We start from the raw sequence: 11,789 nt of genomic DNA on the forward strand, positions 1-11,789 counted from the left end.
TCTCAGAGTGGTTGGCTTTAGGAAGGGCATCCAGCTATAGTAACTCTGCCAGATCAGATTGGAGTAGCCATCTGATTCGCCAGTTCCCAGTCAAATCGTCCAAACCAATACTAGCATGGAAAATGGACGTTAAATTATGATGATGATGATGTTGATATATACACATATACATATACACATATACATATATACACACACACAAATACATATATATATACACATATACATATATATATATATATAAAACAAATAATAAATGAGAATATGCTTATATGCATATATATATATATATATATATAAAATTAATATAAACAGCCAGGCACAATGTGATACCATAAAAGGAAAATAGAATCATCACTAAGTGTGCCGAATCGTCACTTAGGGTGCCGGAGCACCTACGTTGCTAGAAATAAGAATTAAAATACTCTTAATACTGTAAGAGTGCAAATACATACATATACTGACAGGGGATGAACCTTCCATGACCGTCTTCAGGAACAACAAAACTAGGCCCAGTTTCATCTATACTGTAGACATCGTCAGTGGTGACTGCTTATGGTCAGCTGTCTGCCATATATATATATATATATCTTAAAAATTTATGTCAGTATATGTATATATTTGCGCTCTTCTTACAGAATCAGGAGTATTTTAACTCTGAGTGCTTTGGCACACTTGATGACAACTGAATTTTCCCTTTATGGTAGCACATTGCACCTGGCTGTTTATATTAATTTTTAGGACATGCATTAGCATTTTCCTAAAACATCCATTAATTTTTATGGTAAATATATATGCTGGTAGACGGAATTAGCTGACCATGAGCCATTTGAGCAGTCACCACAGACGATGTTAACGGTACAGACGAAACTAAGTCCACTCTGAATTATCTTGGAGACAGTCATGGGGAGGTTACCTCCCCTGTGTTTATGTGTGTGTGTGTGTGTGTGTGTGTGTGTATATATATTGCCACTTAAGTGTGGCTGACCCCTAGGGGTGGATGTTACTGTTGCTTTTAGCCCCAGGAGGACATCTCCTCCAGCTGGCTTATCGACACACGACTGTGTCCTGTTTGCCTGGCAAACAGGACACAGTCGTGTGTCGATAAGCCAGCTGGAGGAGATGTCCTCCTGGGGCTAAAAGCAACAGTAACATCCACCCCTAGGGGTCAGCCACACTTAAGTGGCAATATACTACACTTTATCGTGCAGTTACTGTTAATACTTCATTTAGAGAATTAACATTGCTTATATATATATATAAGGGCCTTAACACTACACACTGAATCGTCGCAAGGTATGGAAGGTTTTCGAAGGACCGGAGAGATTATGTCCGGGTGGAGAATTATAACAGATATAGTACTATACAAAATACCGAAAGGATCTTCACCTCTTGCATCACACATTTCTTCTTACTTCAACGTCGAGATGGTATAATTTCCTGGGAGAGAGATAATTTTGCGGCTGAAGATAGCTTTACATTGTAGATTATACACATATTATATTATGTTATATTATATTATACACATGTAGAGCTTGAAACACGTGTACCGCGGAATCCTTTGTAGTGTTGTTGTTATTTTTTTCTTTTGGATTTACATATATATATATATAGGAAGATAGCTATTTCTGCCTCTCTATTTCTATTACACTAACCTTTCATCATTTGATAATGGATCACCTCCTTTAATGCCCCCTCTGTTGTGGTAAGACACCTGCTTCTGTCTCTGTCTCACTGTAACCTTTTATCCTCTAACACAAGTTCCCCTCCTCAAATGCCCTGCCCCTCTCATAATTACTTGTCTTGTGAGTCACCCTGCCAGTGACGGTGCCACATTAAAAGCATCCAGTTCATACTAACATAATTCGCATTTGGAAGGGTATCCAACTGTAAAAATCATGCCAAAACTAACTTTGCCTGTGTTGGTGCAACATAAAAAGGACCGAGTCCACTCTGCAGGTGGTTGGTGTTAGGAAGAGCATCCAGCTGCAAAATCCCTGCTATAACAGACACAGGAGCCTAGGGTAGTTTTTCTACCTGGCCAGCTCCTGTCAACTATCCTACCCATGCATGGAAGATGGACGTTTGAGATACATATATATATATATAGTTTTATGCATTTTCCCATGTTAGCATACATTGGATGAAAATGTAGCAATGCATTGTTTTACAACCAGATTTCCTTTCTGTCACCAGCCTTGGAAGTCTTGGATTTGATCTCAATGTATCTAGAGTAAGCGTTTCTTATTGTAGCCTTAGGGTTGATTCTACTGAATGAAACGGAGTAGGTGGAAATGTGGAAGCCCGTTGGATGAACTGCATTTGTAATTTACATTGTGTAAAAACTGATTTTGCCTGAGAATTATATGTCCATGGAATATTGTCACAACACTGTAAGTTAATGATTAGGCTGTTTAGAGGATTGAACAACTGCAATACTTGCCAAAAACAATGGGAGATCTATTTACACAGATTCTAAAGCCCTGTTTGTTTACCAAATTGTTCGTTACATGAATAATTACAACAAATACAAATAGGTTAATGTGTTCCAAGCGCCACCCAAACTCTATATAAATGTATAAAATGATGTTTATTTGTCCATCCATCAACAGAAAATACATAAATGTGTGTGTGTATGTATTTCCTGTATGTCTCACTTATATCGATATGTGGTTATATCTTTAGCAAAAAAAAAAAAAAAAAAAAATTCTACATAAAAAAAAATGGAAATCTACAATCTTTATGAAATAGGTACATAGACGTTAAAGAGCCGTCTACACACGCACTTCCAGCCATTTATACTCATGAGGAATCTACTTATGTTTTGCTGCTCAAACTTGAGCTCGTTAGATGAATGCAATTTTCTTTGGAAAAACTGTACACAATAAAATTTGATCACTTGGCAATCTATTCATGTATGCTCTTCCAGGACATGTGTGTACATACTCATGGTTTGTTGTTTCATTTCATTACGCAAATGGGCTCCATCATATTGCTCGTGTCATCCACTCGTGGTTCGATGATTAAATTTCAGCCTGTAATGCTAGTTAAATATTCTCTCGAAATAACATATGCTACTCACTTTGTTCATTATAAGAATCATTTATATACATGGTATCCTACTCTGTGTGTGTATGTGAAAACAAAAATCACTAAAGGCTCAGAATGGCCTCCCTTTGATTGAGAGGGAAAACTTTCATGAAGGCATGTTTATAGTTTTGAAAACATTTGAACACCTCAGTTGTGGTTCTTAGTGACAATTATAGAAAAGGTGATCCAGTTTATATACCTTTTGTTACAAGCTATGTTCTCTTTCTTTAGGCAAGTAAACTGACAACTGCAGAACTCAAGTTACAAAATCACAGTGGAACACAAAGAAATAGGCAAGAGTGATTTGAAAAGGGTTTCCCCTCTAAAAGAAAAAAAACAAAAACTTCAACCTAATTTCTCATTCTCCCAGGTGCAACAGCACTCTCACAATGTCCCAATTTGAATAGGATACCAATGCCTGGAGCAACTATAAACTCTCAAAAATAATGTAAAACTCCTGTAAATATAGATGAATAAAAAGAATGGCTTAGATTGTGTTATAAGGAACTCCAAAAGTGGTGAGCTAGGATAATCGTTACTGTACAGAACAAAATGTTTGGTGGTATATTTTCTGGCTTTACATTCTATGTTTAAATGTTGCCAAAGTTGACTTTGCCTTCATGCTTTTGGGGGTTGATAAAATAAATACTAGTATAAAACTGGGGTTGATGTAAATGAGGTTTTAAAAGTGCTGGCCTTGTGCGAAAATTTGAAAACATAAGGAACTCTACAAATCTCAGGTTGAACTGTTGGTCGTGAAGAAACTAACAAAATGATGGCCGGCCAGTTTATGGTGTAGGCAATAGAAGCACACAAGAAATTAATTCTTGCGTGGCAATGCTGCTCCTCCTTTCTGCAATTACAAACACTACTACCACTACCACAAATAACAACAGTGGATACTAATTTAGTAGACGGTGCCAAGTAAAATAAATACTCTTATTTGAAACACAAAATAATCATCAGAGCAGAGTAACTGACAATAACAGTAAAAAAAAAATATATTCAAATGTAAAGAAAAAAGATGTTCTTTTTTTTTCTCTTTGCATTGTGGAATTTTCTTTAAGATGAAACTTTACTGAAAGTAAATCAAATTGTTATACCGTCATACAAACAAGATGTTACCGTAAACTCAAAACTGATGATGATAAACTGGTTAAAGATGTTAGTAAATGATGTAGATAGCATGTAAAGTAATAAAAGCATTGGTTCTAAAACTAGATCCTACTCTCCTCTTGACAGAAATTCGTTTTAGGATGACACTAAAAACAGTCTGACCAGCCATGACATAATTTCAGAGGAAATTTTTGTAAGAAATGGTCAAAGAATAATGGTAAAGACAAGATAGTAAGATATCCGAGTTGAAAATAATGAGGAAGAAAATGCAGAGTCTTGCTCATACAAACCCACGTGCACACATGCATGAACCTGGAATGTACATAGTTAAGGCTGGAAGGTGTTAGATGAAATTGAATGCAATGCTAATGCTCAAAGTCTGCCAAAGAAACACCAATATAACTGTCAGAAACTAAAGATGCCAACCTCCCGACACTTATCACTGAATTAATTGATGAAAGTAATCATTTGAGCTTATCTGGTCCTTATTTGTCTACAAGGAAAACTGGAAATCTTATAGATTCATGCTTATTTTAAGAATAGCACATAAATAGTAGGGTGGGAAAAGAAAGACAATATTTGTACAAGATGGAAAATTCCTTGTTTCAGATGAAGTTTTAGAGAAATTTGTCTTTTGTTAAAGTTGTAAAATATATAGATTATAAGAGAAAGCAGCAGGTGGCACTAAAAATGTCTTTGACCTTATATTTTGGTGAAAAATGCTTTTACTTGAAATCATTAAATGCAAATATTGCTTATTATATTAAAATACACATTTTTTGGTTTTGACTTACCGTAAAAGCAATTTCTCATCTCTGTATATTTCATTTGTCAGCAGATATTAACAACATTAAAACATCATCTACCATTTGCAGAAAAGGGAGAAGTTAGCTAGAATCTCAATGAAGTAAATCTTCATCAGGTAGACATCAGTTATACTATATTAATACTCTTCCTTTTAAAAATGGAACCAACATTTGTACAATATACCATTCATGACTATTTCTAAGGAAGGAGAGAAAAACTGACAAAATTTCAGAATGTAATCTTTCAGTTAGCAACAATAGTGTGGTAGTGATTGTGGAAGCAGAGTTAGTTAGCATTACCATCAATAACTTAAGCAACAAACTTGTCACTAAACTTTTATTATCACAGTAAAAAGTGATTTGGAATGGAAATGACATGGAAACAGTGCAGCCCAATTTTACTGTACTCTTACATTGTTCTTTCAAATTGATGAATTCATTGTTACTATGATTATAATTAGTGGTTTCATTTGCTTTTATTTTTGAGACAGGCAGTTTATTAGGAAGATGAGCAAAATATATTTATATAGGAAATATAATTCTTTTTTAATCCATTTTACCAAGTTCATATAGCTTGGACAGATGTCTGTGGAAGTGCTTATTTTTGAAGTTTAATAAAATTAGATAAATGAATAGCAGATCTTTTTCTCAAATACACAAAACATAAAGGCTGGATATATTTTCAGCTAAGTAGCTTTTACTAGACACTCCAAAGGCTTAAATTTACATTAACAACGATTAAAACCCACAAATGCCTAGTCAATGTTTAATCCCTGAATGTGCCATGCCAATCAGTAAAATTAAAAACCAAGCAAAAATTACTCCACACTCAAAGTATTAACTCACATTCTAGATGTTAAATGTTAAGGTGAAACAGTAAAATTAGCAAAATTATATAATGAGGAAAAAAAAAAAAAGAAAAAATTAAATCCAAACATGACTGAAACATTTAAAAAACAAATGCATTTGTCAAGTATAATTGATTTCAGAATGAAAATGTCTTAAATACAGTCGTCAGTTCTAATTGCAGCAAACACTTCATCCATAATGTGTTTCTCATGGAATTATGTCACAGGATACAATTAATTATATTAATAAAGTGATTGGTTCTTTTGATTGGATATATTTAATAGTGCACATGAACATAAGCATACGTACACAAATATATATACAATAACATACATACTTTGTAGGAAATGAACATATACATGTATATATCCTTGGCTACCAAATTACCTAATTGACAATAAGTAATACTACACCTTTATCAAGTGGTTACTCTGGAAAGGTAGGCATCCAGTAATCTTAGTCTATCATACATACAAAAAATGAGCAACTAGTAAATTACTAGAGTGACAGGGGCCTAAATACATTATTGGAGGTGATTAAGGACCTGGTTAATGGTGACTGAGATTCCAACCATACTGATAGGTATAACTGAGGTCCACCCAAATCCACCATCATCTGCAAGTCATTTCCTAAATACACTGTTAGGAATGATTGCGGTCCCAACTACAGTTCTGGGTATAATTGAAACACCCACAACATTATTGGATGTAATTGATTGAGTTTCTGAATACCTGTTTAATGTAATTGAGGTCTGTCTTAATTTCACTGGTGAATGTAACTGAGGTTTGAGATTCTAACTGCACCTTTAAGGGGTTACAAATACAATATTTAATACAACTAGGGGTGACTCAATTACTCTTAACTGTGACTGAGATCCTTAATACTCACCACTGTAGGAGCTAGATACCCTGTTTACTATTCCATGTTCATCCGATGTATACATGATGTATTTTAGCATGATACATGTACACATGATGTATGTACACATGTGTGTAAATGTGTGATGAGAGGAAGAAAAGAGACTGGAATATACTAAGTGGTTACACTTGACTTATATGAAATACCAGGATGAAACATAGCTTCAGTAAAAATTAAACGATTTGAAGAATGAATGGTTAAAACACATGCACACATTAAAAATCTGAAAACTTTTTGTTGGATTACAATACAGAAATAGATATGAAACACTTCCCAAATTGTGATGTCCACAGCTCATATTGGTCCATGATCTAAGCCCTTATTTCTGGAATTGTCTTGTGACAGCTCATACTGATCCATGATGCAGCCTCTTGCTTTTGCAACTGAGCGCAGCAAGAAAATGGTCCCTTGTATATAGGTAAAAAAAAATCAAAAACCAGTTCCATCGTAAATGGAAAGTGCTAGGTCCAACCTAACTGTCATGGAATTATCTTTCAATGGTGCTTGGAATCATTCTTACCAGGCATTCGTAGTGAATATGTACAGTTTTGTTTCTTTCACACAAGAACTGACTGAAATAGACAAGAGATTTTTAGAGAATCTCTGTGTTTTCAGCAGATACATGGTAAATGCTTGATTAGTTCCTGAGTGAAACTGGCCTTTTTCTTATTGAGATCTATCTCTCGGCGAACTTCATCGAGAAAAATCTTTGGTACGATACCAACACGAGGTGCGATGTTAATCAATTTCTCCAACACCTTGATTTCGCATTCAAGGCATTTGGCAACCTTAAGGGGATCGCTATTGCCATTTGCAGTACATTTGCTCTTAGACTGGCTAATTATGCTTGGTGTCAGTACTACTGCTAGGTTTTTAGCAGTCATGCCATTCAAGTCTGAATAAGAGGCAACTTTTGCCAAAAATAAAGTCAGGAAGCGCAGGGTGTAGAGATGTTCATACGGCAGCAGTAAACAAAGCAGTAAAAGGGAAGCATCAGCAAATTTGGAATCATCATGTTGGACAACATGCATAAAGCTGTCATGGTAGAGATTGGTCAGCAGTGGTTCCTTCAGCTTACGGAAGAAAGTCTTTACAAGATCAGTGATATCAAACAAAGTTGCTATGGAGAAATCCATGCTAGCTTCAATATCAGCCTGCAATGAAAAAATATAGCTTAGAGATAGAGATGTCAGAGAAGACAAAAATAAAAATAGTATCATTAAAACAGACAAAATAAGATCAGATATGTTTCTATGATCTTCACTAGATATTTCAGTACAAAAGATCTGCTTTTTTCTGCCCACATTGAAAGGTTTCTGCAGATTTGTATATTTGTATCCAATTGTAGCTTTTTACAGTTAACTGTCTTCATAACAGGAATAGAACAAAATTATTTGATTTACTGAGTGACTCCTTACCATAGATCAGGGAAAGTTTCAACTTAAGATCAAGTTGACAATGGTTCAGCTACACATGAATCCATATTAAAAACTAGCATAAGTGGGCTGGTTACACCACTGGCATAGGCCACGGGTTATGGTCTCACTTGGCTTGCCGGGTCTTCTCAAGCACAGCATATTTCCAAAGGTCTTCATCACTAGTCATTAACTCAGTGAGGCCTAATGTTCGAAGGTCGTGCTTCACACCCTTGGAATTGCAAAATAAAGTATGAGTTTGGGAAGAGGATGGAGGAAATTGTTAGAGCATCAGTTCTAGCTCTGTGCATTCCGAGTTCAAACTGAACCTCCTATCACCAGAAAACAGAACAGTGGTACTTGTATCAAGAGTTGCAACTGACAAGTAGATCAGCTGCCACCACAACCACCACAAAATAAGCAGAATCAACCTCAATAAGATCTTACATCACTCAATTTTGTCAGTCATTGCTGTAAATGGTAAAACAGATGTACAAAGAAGCAACCTTCCAGAAGAAGATACAAAATGGATTTGGTGACCAAACTATGCGACTGAATCAAAGATATCCAATGAAAAACAATGGACTTTCAAAAATATTAGAATAAATTTAGAAAACCCTTCAAATGCCTGTTAACTCATGCTAGCATAGGTGGGATGAGATTTTGTTCACACACACACACACACACACACACACACTTGTATACAGGTTCATTTACCTAACAGGTTTACTTATTTATCAAAGAAAACTAAATTTCATTTTCCTTGGAAATAACTGCTTGAAAAAAGTAGTATCAAGTTCTGTAATTAATTATTGTCATTCTTTATATTTGACAGCTGTGTACATGTGGATATATACATACATGCATGTACACATACATATCAATCACAGATAGAAAACTGAAGCATTAATAATATTGTTCTATTCCACAGAACTTCCAGTTACCATTTCATAATTTCCTCACAATTCAAGCACCAATTACAGAGATGAGGATTTTTTTATATTTATACTTTCTGAGAGTGAATATAATTAAACTATACAATATTTGCATTTTATTGAGTGGGCAAAATTTTTTAAAAAGTCTGACTATAAGAGAAAAGACTAGAGAGTAACCATCCTAATGACAATGTTAGTGAGAAGTGTCTACTTGTAGTGGCAGGAATTAAAAGAAATGTATAAGTTTAATTTTCATTAGATGTTACTGTGCTCGATCCATGTGTCAAACTTCAAATCTGAAACTCTTCTTTGTCTTTAGTCAACTTGTCCTTACAAAACTGTGAGTCAGGTATTACTCAATGCTAATGTCTCATGTAAGCATGCATTAAGACTACTTGCAATATCACTTGCAACGAACAAAGTCGGTTAGCTATAATTTAATATACTTACTATTGATGTGATGCAAAGATTAAAACAGAGTATAATTTGTGCTACTCTCAAAATATACTTACCGACACTTGTTTCTGTCTCTGATGGGATCCAGAACGTCGGAAAATGCCTTCCATTTTGAAATATTCATTCTTCTCAATGTATTCAAAAGCACGTAAAAGGAATCTTTAAAAGACAAAATTACCAAAATAAATGTAAACCCTTCAAGTAAAAAAAAAAAAAAAAATTAAATGTTACTAAAGATTATCTCCCTTGCATTACAATTCTCTACCAAATATTTAACAAGGACGATTTGCGTTTTTAGTTATTTTTGGTGGTTCCCAGTCATCATCATCGTTTAACGTCCGCTTTCTATGCTAGCATGGATCGGACGATTTGACTGAGGACTGGCGAACCAGATGGCTGCACCAGGTTCCAATCTGATCTGGCAGAGTTTCTACGGCTGGATGCCCTTCCTAACGCCAACCACTCTGAGAGTGTAGTGGGTGCTTTTATGTGCCACCAGCACGAGGGCCTGTCAGGCGGAACTAGCAACGGCCACGCTCAAATGGTGTTTTTTTACGTGCCACCTGCACAGGAGTCAGTCCAACGGCACTGGCAACGACCTCGCTCGAATGTTTTGTTCATGTGCCACCGGCACAAGTGCCAGTAAGGCAACGCTGGTAAATGATCACACTCAAATGGTGCTTTTTACATGTCACCAGTACGGAAGCCAGACAGCTGCTCTAGCAACGATCCTGCTCGGATTATCAGTGTATTGATTATATTAGTACAAGACTGTAATATTGTACTTGGAGTATCCAATCACCCAACGATAGAGGGTCTACCTGTAAGTGATTATTTAAATGCATAATTACTGGTACAACTCACTGAGGTAAATGTCTAAGATGTTATTAAGACTATTTCAATTTTACAGTATAACATATATATATATATATATATATATATATATATATATATATAGTATTTCTTTTTTTTCATACACGCTACTAAATATATCCAGTGAAAAGGTGTCTTATTTCTGTGCAAAAGATTAAGTTGCATTTCAACTAGATATCTTCATTTAGAGAACAGATAAAAGGTACATTGTTCAAGTATATTTGACCACATGCCATTGGCATATAAGAATATTATTAACCTTTAGTTTCGAAATAAAAGTTTCTAGTTTGGACCCAATATTGGGCTGCAACAATACCAGGAATAAGACCCTTGATGACAATAATTACATTTTATGGCTAATCTCTAAAACCAGAATGAAACTCTCAGTCACAAGTGTTAAACACTGAGATTTTGCTTTTACTTCTTAACTGGCAATTTGCATGGTACCTATTACACAATTTATAGGGAGTCACAGAAAATATTAAAAGTTAAAAGGAGATGAACTTTTCTTAAATTCTTTGACAAAAATCTAACCTTAAATAAGAATAGATGTATTTAAACTTTTCACAAGTTCTGATATGAACTTATTTAAAATTCCCAAATGAAATGGAGACATAATACACCACATATATTCTAACAGAAGTGGCTGAATTAGTCTAATTGATCCCCAAACTTGACAAGCACTTATATTGACCTCAGAAAGATGTAATGTTATGTACTCGGTAGGAGGTTGATCAAGAACAACAATACATACTACAGCTCACTGTCAAAGATCAATCATGAATTGGAACTTTGTGAATAACAGATTAGATCTGTTGTCTTAAACACTTTTTCAGCTTCTTCTATAACAACATTTGTAAACCTACTTCACACCTATTTCTGACACAACCTAACAGTTATTAATAACATAGCTTAATTTTTAATATTTCAATCAATTCTTTTGACTACAAAAATCATTGCACTTTGTACAGATCTGGACCTAACAACTGAATATTTTAGATGACCTAGCTCGCCAACGTCTTTACTGTTCATTCTTAAGGTACGGAGATGTGAGTTTTAGTTTTCCACAACAGTCTTTCATTGTTGTCATTGTTACAATGACACTTACCATTCATTATACTCAAATATAACACTACATTTGTAAAAGTCTTTAAACTACTGTTTGATCTCCAGACAATATCAAAGATTATAAAAGTGTGCTTTTGTTCAGTTTTAAAGATTTAACATCCAGAAGCTTAAAGTAGGAAAAAAGAATTGAATAAAATAACTGCTTACGTTGGTACAAGTCCAAAGTCATCAGTGGGATAGAAGGGCACATATGTTAGATAATT

The 11,789-nt window shown here is 34.8% G+C and overlaps 1 protein-coding gene across 1 annotated transcript in view; it reads right to left on the reverse strand.

Annotated features, from left to right (window-relative positions):
* Positions 1-5,335: 5,335 nt before the first annotated feature.
* Positions 5,336-11,789, reverse strand: part of LOC106872594 (inactive Rho GTPase-activating protein 11B-like) — a 42,195-nt gene continuing 35,741 nt past the window's right edge. The window contains exons 2-4 of the mRNA XM_014919628.3: positions 11,734-11,789; positions 9,642-9,744; positions 5,336-7,933 (exon numbers count right to left, since the gene is read on the reverse strand). The exon at positions 11,734-11,789 is cut by the window's right edge and continues 27 nt beyond it. Of these exons, the coding sequence (XP_014775114.1) occupies positions 7,391-7,933; positions 9,642-9,744; positions 11,734-11,789 (702 nt within the window). The 3' untranslated portion in view covers positions 5,336-7,390. The remainder of the gene's footprint in view (positions 7,934-9,641; positions 9,745-11,733) is intronic.

This window comes from Octopus bimaculoides, chromosome 2 (assembly GCF_046866305.1).
Source record: "Octopus bimaculoides isolate indiv1 chromosome 2, ASM4686630v1, whole genome shotgun sequence".
Lineage (NCBI taxonomy): Eukaryota > Metazoa > Mollusca > Cephalopoda > Octopoda > Octopodidae > Octopus > Octopus bimaculoides.